Genomic DNA, 16,964 nt, shown 5'->3' on the forward strand with positions numbered 1-16,964 from the left:
GCACATAACACATAACTTTTAAAATCAGAAGACTGTAACCAGCATTTACTTGAATAACAGCTTCTCTTAGGATCAAACTATAAACTAAGGTGGAATAGGGTTCCAAAACACTATTGTTCAACTCTCGGATTTTGTATCTATTATTAAAGAGAATATTTGCATAACAACTGGCAGCAAACACATTCCCCCCCATATATGTATGTATGTATGTGTGTATACACACACACACACACTGTCCTCCTTGTCCTGTTTCCTCCATGTTTCTGTAGGACTCTTCTCCTTCCAGGCGTTAATAATCCTGGTTCTTAACTCTAAAATTTTCTACCACTGGCTGAGTCCTTTTGTTTTAGTCTCACTTAGGTTTTTCTTATGCTTGCTGTTAAGTTTAGGTATTTTTCACCACTTAAAACTATTGCAGGTGAGAAACAGTGCAGTAATTCTAATTTTATTAAAATAGCTAGAAGAGAAAGACAATAAGAGTTTTATAATACAGCTCAGGCCATTTTCTCTCCAAATGACAGAAAACATCAATGCTCAAAACAAAGCGGTAGCTCTAACCATCATAACTTAAGTCTGAGTGAATATTCATCAAAATAGTAAGCTAACTATCTCAAAAGCAAAAGTCCTTTTGGTGGTCTTCCCATGTGAATTCAAATTATTGTATCAAAATAAGTCATCTTCAACCAGTGAAGAGATCTTAGACTGACACCACCACCTTTGGACAAACTGAAAAACAGACGCTTTTTCAACATTGTTGAAGGAGAGTATGTTTTACGTGGGTTAAAGATGACACACACTACCAGGTTCAGATTGCTCTGAAAACTACGTAGTTCAGACAATCCTGAAGGGTTAAGTTGCATCAGATTTTCACAGTACATATTCTGTACATGTCCTCATCACTTCAAGTATCCAAATGCCTTTCAAAAGTGACACAGGGCACTGTCAACTACAGTCCTTCACCAAGAACAAAGTACACATACTTTAAACAAAAAAGCTGTTGTCCTTTAAACAAAAAAAAAAAAGCAGTAGAATCAGAGCAGGACTTTCACATGGGAAACAAAGTGATGAGGCTGATGAACGTTTTGCTAAAGAATTTCACCCTACCGCACCTGCCCTAATTCAGTAAAGTCAGCTACCTCCCTTACTAATTTCCACACTGTTGACAGGCATCAAGAAGTTTGCTGGCCCATGAAGAAGAGGTTCTTGAGCATTATGGAGCATAGCGCTCTTCCTGGAACATTATGTACTCAGACTACTAGTTCCATTAAAGATCAAAGTGTCAAGACTGTTCTTTCTAAATAGTGAACAACAGCTTTGATGTAATTTCTGTGACTGATGTTTATAGGTATGAAGTACCATTTTGGACTAGTTAGCTTTTCTTAAGAGCCGTGCCTTTAGCATGAAAGAAATACTGCATTTCTGTTGCTCACAAATGAGGCAGCAGCAACCTGCAACCGTAGGGCGGTCAGGAGTAGCGGAAAGCATGATTCAGTCAAAAGAGATCGTGCTAAGTATAAGGTTATCACTTGCATAAGAGCTCAGTCTTAGGAGGAATTCAAGGACATCTTATACTGAACTGATTAACTGTGAATGTGAAGTGACTGCAGATCCTTTAAAAGCGCTCCTTCTTTGCACCAAAGTAATCAGCATTTTGGTAGGCTTCGATTTATAAAATATACTTCATTTCTGCTAATGATAACACATTTTTAACACCTAGAGAGCAGTCTTGTTCATGAATCTCACAGGAGATGTCTTTCCTGGGTGTCTTCAGGGCTCGTACTGCTTCCTTACAACTCTCCAGTGCTTCTACACATTGCATGGGATCCAGAAAGTGACAAACATCGTGGCCTGATTTTGAAGACTCTCTCCAACAACCAGAAGTACTTGCCTCTTCAAACACAGTTCACTTTGAAACCAAAACCATACAATTGGCTATTTCATCCAAACAGCAGTATCTGCCCCACGAAAGGTTATTTACATCATCAGGCCAATGGGTAAGTTAGAGCCATGCTGCTTCCAGTGATGGTGCTTCAGACAAGAGTGTTGCCTTCATCTTCTGGCAACTTTTCAGCATTTCCTTAAAAGTTTGTAAAGCACCTGTAGCAACAGTTTTTTGCACTTGACATTAGTACCAAAGTCTGTATCACTTTGAAATGTCTAAATCTTACCCTGCATAGACTGGGACTAGGTATATTTACCAGAGGACAACATAATCTACAAAAATACCACATCACGCCAGTCTTATTGCTATTCAAAAAATGGTTCTGCATGTTAAATGACAATTATCCAAGAACTCTGTCCCTCAATTAAAATTAATCACTTTAAGACTGGATTAGGGTTGTTAAAAACAAGGCACTATGCTTCTGCTTCGAAAAAGTATGATTTCTTGTAGTTCTTACTAAGAACATAGCAATTTGAGGGTTTGGTTTTTCTTCTGAAGAATGTAAACAGGATTTTCTTTCCAAGTGTAGATTTACTTTGCTGTATAAAGACTGACAGATCCCTACAGGAATCTAATGCATGCCATATGAACTTAATGAATAACAAAAGATCATCACAGTGTAAGACACCCTATAACCTTTCAGTAAATGTTAACAGCAAACACTATATTCGCTTCTGATTGAGCCACTCAGTAATTTGCAATGAAAATATTATTGATTAATTACAATACTATCCTGCAAGGCTTACTAAATAAACATAAAATGATATCAAGCTAGGAAAAAAAAAATATTAACTATACGCCATCATTTGCTGAATCTTGGTGCAGAAATGTCTCTGACTGAAATGTGGTACTAAATGAACACAAACCTGCATTAGTTTTAGACAACTTGCACTAAAATGCTAAACATAAGTTAAAAAGTAAAATTAAATTTAAAAAGCAATATTCTATGTATAAGTTTCTCTTGAAGCAACACCTTAAGAGCAACTTATCTAGAATGCAGTTTTATAACTGTGATTTATGATTAATTAAGACATTACTGATATCTTGTTACAATGACTTATTTAATTACCATCTTAATGCTCAACAGCAAAATCTGCAAGAAGATAAATGCAGAACTTTCATACCAACATTAAGAAAGTATTGATTTTAAGCATTCAGATGGGGGAAAAAAAGTATTTAAAAAAAATAAAGCAGTCTGACCAACAAAAGCTTCAATTGCAACCAAGTGCCATTTATATTAGCACTCTCCAAATAGCAGATTTTTTCTGATTTCTCTCAATGGAAACTTCTCTTTGTGTTTTCTTTTGTCAAAGTGTAACAAGCCTTGTAAATCTTGTGTCAAGTAAGAAAGAAAAAATAGCATGAGAAAGAATTTCATGGATATATATCTTTGCTGATGTGAAAGCAAAATTCTCGTGAGGTTCTTCAGCAAGAAATAAATCAGTAAAAAAAAAAATCTAAGCACAAAATGTGTATTAGCCAAAATGAAGAAAATACTACTTACAGTGGTACTCATATATCCTTTTCCCATTAGTCTTCGACATGCCTACACTTTTGTTGTCCAATTAAGAGATCTATATATTACCACAACCTTGAGAATCTGACATTTTTACTGCTGCTTACAGAAGCACTAAAGACTAGCCTGCAGACCAACTGCAACAGCAGAGATCGCACCACAGAGCATCTGCTTCTCCTACAAGTGCCCAATGGGGAAAAGAAACCCCAACTCAATATGCCACAGAACTCATCTGCTTCTTTTATGTTAAATAAGGGTTACAAGTTGGCTGTGCTACAAGAGACAGTATTCCTAGAAAACCTCAGCTCCCTCTCATTGGACATGGGTCACAACTGAAGACAATATTCTCAGCAGAACAGCCAGAACAAACCATACAGCAATCTCACTTAAGACAGAATATGTGTTTTAAAATTACTTGGTCCTTGAAGGACAGTCAATTACTTTTCAAGAGATCAGATATTTACAAAGGAAAACAAAAAAGGAAAAAGAAAGGCCTGCACATTACTGAATAAGTTCATTTGCTTTGCTGAAGGACAAAACTGAAATATCTTACTTGCGCTAAACAGTCCCGACCCTCAGAAAAACTGAATTTTCCAAGGTTTGCATGGAGTGCAATGAGACCATTGAAGTAAAAAGGTAAAAGTCTATTACACACAATAGTTACTTGACTATTTCATGAGATTGCTCATGTGATTCTAATAGATGCATTACCTGGTTAATTTGCTCATATTACTTTATTTCTTATATCATACTCTAATATTTCATTTAAAGACAGAAAGAAAAGTCTTTCAACAATGTTGATTAGCAGTTTGCTACTACCACCACTGAATCATCAAGGAACACAAAAAGCAGCATCAGAAATAGCATTCTCCAGCCGAGTCCATTGGCCATATGTCACATGGGGAGGAAAAAAAACCAAACAAAACACACAACAAAGGAAGCCAAATCAGTCCATATGTTTTTCCAATAACTATAAACCCAGAAAAAAAACCCAAAATCAAACAAAAAAACTATTCAGCCTGGACCAATCCCTTCCCTCCAACAGCAGCATTTATTTCACCTCAGGTACATCTTTTTTTCCTTTTTAAATCAGGATCACTCCAAGTTAATTTTCCTGAATCTACCAGCAGGTGTTTATTCCTCACCAAGGGAATACCTTCTGAAGCAGAGCTAGTCAACAAGCAATTTACAGATTGCTAACACACAGCAGCAGTGCACATGCCTGTACTACTCACTCGTCTGCCACACAGCAACATGAAGGTCAATTTGGTTTCGGAGTCTTTTACTTACCTTTCCCATTTTGCCACGCAGTATACCAGGACAAACTGAGGAATGTAGTGATAAAAACTAACACGGTGGCCACAGTTCCATTTCGGAGCCTCATCTCATTTCAGCATCACACTTGTTTACGTTCTATTAGCGATGAGGACCTATCTGTCGGGCTTGGTGCAATGAAGTCAGATGAAGTCCACCAGCGGCAGCTGGCCAACAGCAGCACGAAACGTAGCTCTCACATACCAGAGGTATCATAAATCAATCCATTCCAAACTGCTGTAAGCCTTCTTATAGTTCTCATAAATGAAACCTCTCTTTATTCTTCTAGATCTGTTTAAAGAAAACAAAATTTGAATGGATTACGCCAAAAATATTTACAAGAGTCCCTCATGTAACAAAATACAATAAAGAAATACTATGAGACTCTCATTACTGTGGCTGACATGCATCCCCCACACACTGCCTCAGTCTTGGCTCAGTGAATAGAACTTGTCAGGTTAACTTGTCCTTTTTCTGCTCATACCTGGAGAAGATGTATTTCACATTAGTTTGGTCATTAAAGGATAAACATACACATCACCAACATTACAATTTATCATAAACTCAAGGCACAATCACGTGTCACTCTGGTAGGTGATGGACTGACGCAGGAACTGTTTTCAGGAAGCCAGCAACTCCAGATCCTACTCCAAAGTACTCACCTTCAACAAAATCCTTCTGAAATTACTGAGGCCAAATATAAGGGCAGCAGCAGAACCACCCACGGTGAACTGAGACCCCAGAGCTTTAAACAGCATTTACAAACCTACATCACTCATCTTTCTCTGCTCAGTGCAAGAGTATTTGATCCATCCACATTCATTTTTTTCCCTAGCTTAGTTGCAGCTAAAGCATAGACTACAGGTACACGTGCACAGACTGCTCAATCTATACCAACAGGCAACAACCCAAAAGCCCCGCAAAATGCCACGATATGACCACATCACTCTTCTATCTCCACTATACAGGCACAAGGACAAAATGCAAAAATTAACTACAGTTCAGTTTTATCCCACACGAAGGTTCCATACGCTGGGATCAGAAATCTTCAACTGACTCAACACAGCCAGCATCTAACCACACTGCCCTAACTGAGCAAGACAAAGAAAATAGGGAAATAAATTAACCAACTTGAAAAGATTGGAGGGGCAGATTTGTTTTTAAAGCACTACTTTATCCTTTACAGTGGCTCAAACAATAACATCTGACATTTGTTAAAGACACTGCTAGTTCTTCCCCACTATGAATTACATCTGATACAAGTATGCAACGCAGCAATAAATAACTTGCTTTGAGTTTTCCTTGGAAATAATCTCTGTCACTTCTTCACCCAAATGCATTTAGAACAACAGGGGAAAAGTACTTCTTATCATTCTGACAGCACGATATTCCAGTCAAATCTGAACTACTCGTTCCAAGCTTATACCTTTACCGAAGAGCTCACAAAACAAGACAACCAAGAGGCACGGTTAACAAATGAATGGAACAGGACAACAAAGTTGCAGAACTAGGTGCTCTTGTGTTCAAATCTTGGTCACATCATCCAGGCGACAGGAAGAGTTTACCTTCAGGCTACGATCAATTCACATACAATCCTGGTAACACGCTTTGTTTTCAACAACTTGACTCACAGATAGGTTTGTGGCTTTAAACATTAACTCAGAAATCACACAGTACCTATAAGGAAAGGAACAAATGCAAGTACATAGGAAGCAGACAAAGTGGATGGTAAAATTCATTAACAAACAAAGTAGCACGCACAAATAGAAAGAAGGGCAAAAGGCTTTATGGTATGAGAAACTTGAATTTGACACGATGAAAGATAGACAACCAAGAAACCTACAAAGAGATAACACGGAGAGCACGGCATGCCAGGAAGTATCATCAGCACCAGTGTTTTGAATAGGAGATGGACATAAAAGCCACAGGGGTGGGCAATAGTAATTAGGTGAGGAGACGAAAGTCTGGGTGAACTTTAGTAGCAAGGAGAGGCAAAGATCTCAAAAGCCCAAGGTTTTGTAAGGCCCCTCTACATGAATTAACAGTTTAACACAGCTGAAGTGGCTCTGAAGCAAGGATGCCTAAAACTTTAATCTACCTTTGCCATTATTCTAGCAACAGTCAGATGTCTCTGGAACAGCTCAGGTGTGCACGAAGGACCAGGCAGCAAGCTAGACAGATTATCCCACTGCAGGCAACACACAGCTGGTCCAACATGCAAACAAGAGAGGGCAGCTAGGAAAGTAAAAACATCATTTGGTAATGCAAGGGAAGTGAACTGCCTGCCTTGCCAGAAAACGTGGGCATCTTTTTACGTTTGCTGCAATAAAATCAAGATGATGTGATCAGGGCTTCTCACTGTGCTATTTGCATCCACAATAAAATACAGTCCGAAAGAATTCAGAAAACAAAAAAATTAACAAAAAAAAGATCCTGTAGCAACATGATTCAATTAGCAGTGAGCATGCACAAAACTGTGTCAAATTAAAAGCTATCATGCTTTTGAGTTGGCTGCTTCTGCTTTTATCCCTCTTTTCTGGTGTTGTACCCACTCCTCTTAGCACAGGCGCCAGCAGCTCAGCAGTACTTAGATGATTAACCAAGCATTTCACTATATCAAACTGCATACATCAAGGCCATGCATGAACCAGAAGCATTCCAGCTCTTAAAAATGCATAGAGTTAAACCAACAGAAACCCATGTGTAAACGCACATTAATTATTTAACCCCCAAGTGGTCACTTCGGGTTTGTTCAATGATTTACCACACAAACTAAACAAATCTAGCTGAGGGGGAATCCAGTTTGAGCTGATTCTATGAGAGGGTATAACTAGATAGGTGAAGCCTATGAAATCATAGAATCACTAGGTTGGAAAGGACCCACTGGATCATCGAGTCCAACCATTCCTATCAACCACTAAACCATGCCCCTCAGCGCCTCATCCACCCGTCTTTTAAACATCTCCAGGGAAGGTGACTCAACCACCTCCCTGGGCGGCCTCTGTTAGTGCCCAATGACCCTTTCTGTGAAATATTTTTTTCTTGATGTCAAGCCTGAACCTCCCCTGGCAGAGCTTGAGGCCATTCCCTCTTGTCCTGTCCCCTGTCACTTGGGAGAAGAGGCCAGCACCCTCCTCTCTACAACCTCCTTTCAGGTAGTTATAGAGAGAGAGCAATGAGGTCTCCCCTCAGCCTCCTCTTCTCCAGGCTAAACACCCCCGGTTCCCTCAAGCCGCTCCTCATAAGACCTGTTCTCCAGCCCCTTCACCAGCTTTGTTGCTCTTCTCTGAACACGCTCCAGAGCCTCAACATCCTTCTTGTGGTGAGGGGCCCAGAACTGAACACAGAATTCGAGGTGCAGTCTCACCAGTGCCGAGTACAGAGGGAGAAAAACCTCCCTTCCAGCGCTGTCAGGACATGAACCTTTCCCACTGCAGATTGACGGGAACAACCCTGCTAGATGCTGAAGGCCGTGGGTACCGAAGGCACCTGAGATGCCAAGCAGCACCCTAATGAATCGCATCTTAAAGAAACAAAGAAGTTTCTGTGTGTATCCAGACACTCCCCGAAACACAATCAGAATCTCTAGGTCGGAAAAAAGACCTCCGAGGTCACCGAGTGCAGCTGTAAGAGACACACGAAGCCTATTTCCAACTGCAAGGCATAAGCAACGCAGCTGCCAAGGCTCTTTCCGTAGCCGCTGGAGGGTTGGATGGTGCAGGATTAGCGAGTGCCGGGCTGGGGAGAGGGCGAGCCCAGACCCCATCCTGCCGGGAGGCGCTAAACCCCCTCTCCCGGCAGCAGCTCAGCGCGGGGAGGGCTGCCCTTCAGCAACCGTGCGCGGCTAGAAGACAACCAGAAGGGAAAGGAGACGGATTTGCCAGGCAAAGGGGGTTTTCACCTCGCTTTCCACCGAAACGCTTTGGCAAAGCGTAGGGCTCGCCCGCGCCCTGACACCGCGCAGCGCAGCCCCCTCGAATCCGGGACGGGGGGATCCGCCGCCTCCCTGGGAACAGCCCCGCGTTACTCGGGACCTTTCCCGGTCTCTCTCCGTCCCGGCCGCGGCTATTCCGGTCGGAGAAGGGAAGGACAATCGGTTCCGCCTGGCGGCAGAGGGCGAGAGCCGAGGGAGAGGGGAGGGAGGGCGCCGGTGCCGGGAGCTGCGCGGCGCCCGGTGCCTCGGGAGAAGCGGGGAGAGGAGAGCGCACAGCCCGCCGATCCCCGGCTCGGAGGAGGACGAGGAGGAGGAGGAGAGGGGGACAGAGCGCCGAGGCGCGGCGGCTGCAGCGGCGCTTCCCCGGGCGCTCCGGGGGGAGGGCAGGGGGCAGCGGGTCCCGGCAGCCGCACGCAGGGGCACGGAGGGGCGGGACGGCGCCCGCAGGCACGGGGGAGCAGGAAAGGTGCCCGCAAGCACCGGGGTGCGCGCCCCGAGAAGCAGGAGGGTGCAGGCACGGGAGGGTCGGGACGGTGCCTGCCCGCAGATAGAGGAGCGGGACGGCCCTCCCTCCCTCCCTCCCGCCGGCACCGCCGAGCCCCGTAGCGCACTCCAGAGGGCGCGGGGAAGAAAAGGCGTCCGCCCCCCCCCACCCCAGCCCCGCAACCTCCCCCCAAAAAAATCCGAGCCCGGCTTTTGCGAGCTGCCGCCCCCTCACCTTAGCGCAGCGCTCCGGCAGGGGGAGCCGCGGGCGGCAGCACCGACAGACCGACCAGCGCCGGTGCGCGCCGGGGCTCTCGCTGCCCTCGCCCGCCGCCCGCCTCACCCCCCCCCCACCCCCGCGACGCGCCCGCCTCGCGCAGCCCCTCCTCGCCCCGCCCCTTCCCCCCCCGCCGCCGCCGGCGGGGCTCCGCTTAGCCACGCCCACCGGCGCCTCCGCCACGCCCACCGGCCGCGCGCTACCGCCCCGCCCCACCCCGCTGGAGGGCGCCGCTGATTGGCTGTCGAGCCTGTCGGGCTGTCCGGCGAGGCTATAAATGGCTCCGTCTCGCGAGAGTTCGGCCAGTGGCTGAGGCGGGAGGTTGCGGTGGGGTTCGTGCTGCCGTTAGCGTCATGAACTACTTTGCGTTGGAAGGGACCTTAAATCCCATCCAGTTCCACCCCCCCTGACATGGGCAGGGACACCTCCCACCAGCCCAGGCTGCCCGAGGTCCCATCCGACCTGGCCTTGGACACCTCCAGGGATGGGGCAGCCACGGCTTCCCTGGGCAACCTGCGCCTGTGTCTCGCTGCCCTCATGGTGAAGAAATCCTTCCTCGTGTCTAGTCTAAATCTGCTCATCTCCAGCTTATACCCGTTCCTCCTAGTCTTATCACTACAAGCCTTTGTCAACAACCCTTCCCCACCTTTCTTGTAGCCCCTTCAGGTAATGGAAATTCACTGTTTAGGTCTCAGAGCTTCTCTAGGCTGAACAACCCCAGCTCTCTCAGATTGTCCTCGTACGGGAGGCACTCCAGCTCTCTAATCATGCTTACAGCCTCCTCTGGACCTGTTCCAGCAATTCCGTATCCTTCCTATATTGATGATTCCAGAACTGGACACAGTATTCCAAATGAGGTCTCAAAAGAATCACCTCCCTCAACCTGCTGGCCGCACTTCTTTGGATGCAGCCCAGGATACAGTTGGCCTTGCTGCGAGTGCACATTGCCAGCTCGTGTTGAGCTTTTCATCAGCCAGCACCCCCACGTCCTTCTCTGCAGGGCAGCTCTCAATCACATCATCCTCCATTGTGTACTGAAATCGGGAATTGCCGTGACTCTGGTGTAGGATCTTGCACTTGGCCCTGTTGAACTTCATGAGCTTCTCACACGTCCACTTCTCCAGCCTGTCCATGTCCCTCTGGATGATATCCCGTCCTTCTGGTGTGGTAACTGCACCACTCAGCTTGTTGTCATCTGCAAACTTGCTGAGGGTGCATTCCATCTCACTGTCAATATCATTGATGAAGGTATTAAACAACACTGGTCCCAGTATGGACCCCTGAGGGACATCAATTGTCACGGATCTCCATGTGGACATTGAGCCGTTGACCACTACTGTCTAAATATGACCATTCAACCAATTTCTTATCCGCCAAAGAGTCTACCCATCAAATCCATTTCTCTCCAATTTAGAGAGAAGGATGTTGGGGGGGGCCGTATCAAAGGCTTTACAGTAGTCCAGGTAGATCACATCTATTGGGTTTCCTGTATCTACTGCTGTGGTTACTCCATCATAGAAAGCCACTTAGCTGGTTGTACAGGACTTACCCCTGGTGAAGCCATGCTGGCTGCCAACTAATCACCTCCCTCTTGCTCCTCTCTCTGCAATGTATCCCTTTTTTTAGGCTGTGCTTTTTGGGTTTATTGTTCTGAAAGAGTCCCAAGAAAGGTTTAGTTGTCCCAGCACTTGGTTACTCCTTGGCCCATGGTCAGCTGCCAGTAGTCCCTCCTAAACTTGTCTCTCTCTGGTCCCTTCAGGGTTGAGCCCCTGGCTTCCTGTGTGAGAATGAGCCTGTACACCTAAGAGAAAGTTGAGTTCAGCAGAAAGTTTCTTGCGCTGTGAATCAGTACCAAGGAAATCACATGTCCTGTGTGATGTGCTTGTTCACCAGTGGCAAAAAGCCACAGTCACGAATTTTACCGTTGGGTTCATATTACCACTGAGGTCATGTTGTGCTAATCATGTACTAGAGCTTGTCAAGAACCCTTTGAGTTAGAGTAGCTTGTTGCTTCACACCAGTTAAATGAAACCTCTGTCCTTTGTACCTTTTACAAGCCTGGCTCTGAGGAGGGCATTCATATTGCAATGTGCTGCCCAACAGGCTGTTAAATAGACACGGCTTTGGAGGTGTGAACATGAGCTCACTTCCCTCCGGAGGGTCATTACTGCTACATTGCGCAACTGGTGAAAGAAAGCCAGTGGCAGCTTTACTCTGTGGGTTTATTATTCAGGGTTGTGGTGTTTCTCTTCTGTAAGTAATCCTCTATCTCCAGTGGTTCGTTTCATGTACTCCAGGAATTTTGTGTACTTTTTTGGGGTCTGAAGGGTCCCATTAAAATCAAGTAGCACTCACAGGTCAGGGTAGGATACTATCTCCCTAGCAAGACCCGTGCTTTTACTGTGTCATGCTAACTGGTTAGCAGTGTTCAATCCTTTTGATTCAGTTGATTGCTTCCCCTTGTTATATCATCTTACAAGAGGAAAGCTGTGGCTGCCCCATCCCTGGAGGTGTTCAAGGCCAGGTTGGATGGGGCCTTGGGCAGCCTGATCTAGTGAGAGATGTCCCTGCCCATGGCAGGTGGGGGTTGGAACTGGATGATATTTAAGGGCCCTTCCAACCTAAACCATTCTATGATCTTCCACCTAATTTAGACAAAGTCTACAGTACACATTTTTACTCTTCAGTTGAGGCTTCTGTACTAGATATAGCAAGGTAGTGTCCCACTAGAACTTTATAAGCTGTGCAAAAACCTTACTAGTTACTCTGCCTGAACAGTGATATTTAACAAGTCTCTATAGATTTATTTTTTTTTTTAACCAATGCTCAAATACATTGCAGTGTTTTTTCACATACACAGTAGCCCTCAGTGATTTTGCTGGCTTTCTTAAAAGCTTGCAAAGAGGAGGTGGTGGCAACTCAAAGTGCAAAAAAGAAGCTCAGAAGAAGTTTGCAAGGTCTTGACGCCCAGGCTGTTCTGTGATTTTATTCCTCGAGTGGTGAGAATTTATTATGTAAATGTGTGTTTCAATCCTCCCTTTTATAAAAAAGTGGAATGAAGTGGATTTTTAATTGAAAAATAAATTCAGTACTGTAACTTTCAAACAAAAATTAGTGCGTGCATATCCGCACGCACACGCATCTATGCAGAATTTTCTGTAGAGATCTCTACAATCTAAAAACCTTAAAGCCTCCATCATTTGCCTCTAATAGATTAGTGTTGCTTAGGGATATGAATTTTTGCATTTCTGTGCCAGAAAACAAACCCTGGTGGAGACATTTTCACATAAAAGTCCTTTTGTCAGGAGAGCTTAGTCTGCTGAATGAAAGACTCTGTTACAAGATGAGTTTAATGACAGTTCCTTCACGAGGACTCCCTGAGCCTTCCTACTTTTTGTTCTTTTACTGATTGAACATTTGCATTAGGAGGGTTTACTGACTGGACCTTGACAGTATTCAGTTAACTTCCCCAAACAATAGAGTGAGTGCAATGTGGTTGTTTCTCTGTTCCTCTGACATTTTCCCCTGGAGTTACTTTCCTGAGAAGGAAGGCAAAGTTCAAGACAGGAAAGAAAATCAACGTTGCCCTCATCTGACCTACTACAACAATAATCAAATGCCCTTTGGCATATTCCACTGCTTGATGTGTAAAGGAAAACGCTGCAGCTGCCAAAGGAAAGGAGTTGGGGCTGTTGGGCTGACACATTAAAATGTCGCTTACTTCTGGTGAGGGTGGCAGCTCCCTTTAGCCCTGAACAATATTCAATGCCAGCAAATTTCTGAATTCTTACTTCCTGCTGAGTTATTCTTTCATCCTGCAGCCACTGCTGTTCAGCTGGAGTATCAGTTAGAAATTGGAGAAGATTAAGCACTTTCAAACACTTTATGCTTAAATAGAAGTGTCAAGGTGCAAATGCTATAACAACCGTAATGGGGGAGACTTAGGGGAGAAGTAGTTTTAAAAAATGGGAAGTTTAAAACCTTAGTTTTCCAGCTTTGGTTCCTGAATAAAAAGACCAAGGAGTCTGCTACTCCGTACCAGCAGGAAAGAAAAACACAAGAGAGAAATGTATAATCATATTTAGACAGAGGGAAGATTTCATGCTGGGAAATTTTTGCCAGGTTATTACCTAAATGTCAGACTAAAGATGAAGTGGCAGAAGTTGCTCCAGGTCTGCTGTAATTGCAGTGACTGTTCCTGGCACACCCGAGCTGCCAACTTCTATAGGGCTGCGCAGTAGTTGCCATTCATCAGATTTGGAGCTCGTTCTATCCAGGCACTTTTCCTGGTTCTTTCAGAAGCACGACAGCATTGTTGTCCTTGCATTTCACTGTGATTGTGTGCTTTCCTAGTGCTTTCCAAGGCACTAGGAAAGATGTAGTAAAGGTAGAGGTGCTTGGCAGTGGCAGCAAAAGTCTTAAGGGTTGCTCGGCTGAAAAATAGACATCTGAAAATTGTCTGTGTCTCCTGACTGTCAATTGAATCCTGTCTCAGAGACAGGATTTATTCCCAGCCTGCCACTAACCCTGTTTTTTAACAGAGCAAACACTATGGGTCTCTCAGCACTTCTGCCTCCATTTCACCCCACTTTTGACTTTTTCAACCATAAGCCTTTCATGACTGAATTCTTTTTGCTTCATGCTAGCTGAGCACCTTGCTCTGTGAAACTGCATTTCTGCTGAGCCTCTGCTGCACTTCCAGGTCAGCATCAAAAATAAAAAGGGGCACAAATACACCCAGTATGTATTGGAGAAGCACAGGCAACAGTTGCCCGCTGCCCCTGCAATCTGTCTGTGCCCCAGGCTATTCCCTGCAAAAGGTAACTTGCCATCACTATAGCACATGGCTGGTGAAAGGAAAAGCAAACTATTCTTCAGCCACCTTCTTAAACCTGTTACGTGGAGGAGCCAGGTTTTAAGTACTGGTGCAGCACAGGGAAGACTTGAGGCCCTCACCTGGCACCGTGGCAGGGCCGTAGGGGACCAGGCTAATGGGGAAGGGAAGCTATCCCATCCCTGTGACTAAGTAAGATGATGTGTGCATAACAGTACAGATTTCCCCATCTTGCAGACAGGTCTGATGCTCATATAAGTTCAGATTTCATTGTGGCTGTATAGGCAGAAACTGAAACAAATGAATGCTTCAGTGGCTGAGCTACTTTGCAAAAGACAGTTTTTGTTTCATAATACTGTAAACTTACTTTACACATGAAACTGCTAGGTCTACAACTCATATTAATGGGTGGCTTGTGTAGCTCTTACTGTACTGTTAATAGTCTGCAAATAGAGATGCTAAAATACGATTGTAGGTACAAATGCTTAGTAACCAAAAAAATGGCACATTTACGTAAACTATTTCTCTGCCTTTTCCGTGACTGCGTTATGAAATAATCTCCTGTTATATGGGTCTTCCTCAGAAGTCAGATGTGATGGTGCCATCCTTTCCAGTAGGTAAATTGTTGGTCCATTTTAACAAGATGAAAACCTGAAGTGGGAAAAAGCAACTAATCTGTCCAAGAAGTCTTTCAGGGAGGTGGAAACAGAGCTCAATCTCCAAACTCATGTTTCTCTACCCTCACCCCCACATCATCGTCATTTCACTTGCTGTGGAGGTTCTGTCTGAGCCACAAATACCTCTGCCATATGCTCAGAGGTGATGAACATTTACATTTATTCATCGCCTTCTGAAGGCAGAGGTTTTTAAATGCATTCCTACTGTTACATAAACATAAACTTGGAAACTATGAAGTTCATATTGTGCCAATATTGCTGACAGTAGTTCAGGTCCAGTGCTTCAGTAAAGAAGAGTCAGATACATTTACTATTGAAGAGGTAGTCCAAGGGGAAGGAAACCACATTAAGAACTACAGATTTTGGTTGCCAGCTCATTTTCCATGGACCTGTCTCACAGTCCTCTCTCTCCTAATTTTAAAAGATGGATTTTTTTTCAGGGAAGTCTTGTGAACTAGACTTTGTGAACTGGATATCTTCATTGTAGGCAAGACACGTTTGAGAAGATGTCTCCTTTCATTTATCTTGGGGCAACTCGGTGGTTGGTCCACCAGCATCAGAGAAGCTGCAGTTAAAGGAAAATTTGAATCAGGCACTCAGTAAGTAAATGTTTATGAAGGTAACCTTTCATAGCAAAAATAAGTACAAATCCAGACAGTACAGGGCAAGAATCCAAGTCAACTTACATAGGCAAAAATTAAGATGTCTAAGAAGAACAGGTCTCTCAAAAGAATCATAGAATCATAGAATCATAGAATAGTTTGAGTTGGAAGGGACCTTAAAGATCATCTAGTTCCAACCCCACTGCCATAGGCAGGGACATCTCCCACTAAATCAGGCTGCCCAAGGCCCCATCCAATCTGGCCTTGAACACCTCCAGGGATGGGGCAGCCACAGCTTCCCCGGGCAACCTGTGCCAGTGCCTCTGCACTCTCACAGTGAAGAAATTCTTCCTTATATCAAGCCTAAATCTGCCCCACTCCAGTTTATACCCGTTCCCACTTGTCCTGTCACCACATGCCTTTATGAATAATCTCTCTCCAGCTTTCTTGTAGGCTCCTTTCAGGTACTGGAATGTATCTCCTCAGAATGAATCTCCTCAGAGCCTTCTCTTCTTCAGGCTGAACAAGCCCAGCTCCCTCAGCCTGTCCTCATATGGGAGGTGCTCCAGCCCTCTGATCATATTTGTAGCTCTCTTCTGGACCTACTCCAACAGTTCCATATCCTTCCTGTGTTGAGGATTCCAGAACTGGACACCATACTCCAGATGAGATCTCCCTAGAGAGGAATAGAGGGGCAGAATCACCTCCCTTGACCTGCTGGCCACGCACCTTTGGATGCAGCCCAGGATACAGTTGGCCTTCTGGGCTCTGAGTGCACATTGCCAGCTCATGTTGAGCTTCTCATCAACCAGCTCCCCCAAGTCCTTCTCTGCAGGGCAGCTCTCAATCATGTCATCCTCCATCATGTACTGAAACTACGCATTGCCCCGACCCAGGTTGCCCCGACCTTGCACTTGGCCTTGTTGAACTTCATGAGGTTCTCACAGGCCCACTTCTCCAGCCTGTCCATGTCCCTCTGGATGACATCCCGTCCTTCCGGTGTGGCAACTGCACCACCCAGCTTGGTCCCATCAAAACACTGGTACATCGTTTCATTGGCAGATGAAGCTTTGGCAAAGACTTCGGCTCCTGTATAACTCTTAATTTATTTTGTGCAGAATTGTTACAAACTAAGAGGATTTTCCAACTCCACCTACTACAAATGCGCCAATACCCACTTGAGTAATTTGGAGTTAAGGCTGCATATTCTCCAAAGACACAGAGATTTGTAAAATCTGAGCTAAAATCTGCAAAAAAACAATGCAAATCTAAATTTCTGACTGCCAAGAAACACAGACTAAAACTTTATACTACAGACTTCTGGCACAGGCTCCCCTGCCAAAGGGTGGGCTGGCCACACGTTAGGTTTTGCATCATTTTCTTTG

General features: G+C 44.6%; 1 protein-coding gene across 1 annotated transcript in view; it reads right to left on the bottom strand.

The window, feature by feature from the left end:
- MGAT4A (alpha-1,3-mannosyl-glycoprotein 4-beta-N-acetylglucosaminyltransferase A) overlaps nt 1-9,493 on the bottom strand; it is an 84,823-nt gene extending 75,330 nt beyond the window's left edge. Inside the window, exons 1-2 of the mRNA XM_069876495.1 lie at nt 9,425-9,493; nt 4,749-5,063 (exon numbers count right to left, since the gene is read on the bottom strand). Coding sequence (XP_069732596.1) covers nt 4,749-4,842 — 94 coding nt within the window. The 5' untranslated portion in view covers nt 4,843-5,063; nt 9,425-9,493. The remainder of the gene's footprint in view (nt 1-4,748; nt 5,064-9,424) is intronic.
- Nucleotides 9,494-16,964: the final 7,471 nt, after the last annotated feature.

The sequence above is a fragment of the Phaenicophaeus curvirostris genome, chromosome 1 (assembly GCF_032191515.1).
Source record: "Phaenicophaeus curvirostris isolate KB17595 chromosome 1, BPBGC_Pcur_1.0, whole genome shotgun sequence".
In the NCBI taxonomy this organism is placed as follows: domain Eukaryota; kingdom Metazoa; phylum Chordata; class Aves; order Cuculiformes; family Cuculidae; genus Phaenicophaeus; species Phaenicophaeus curvirostris.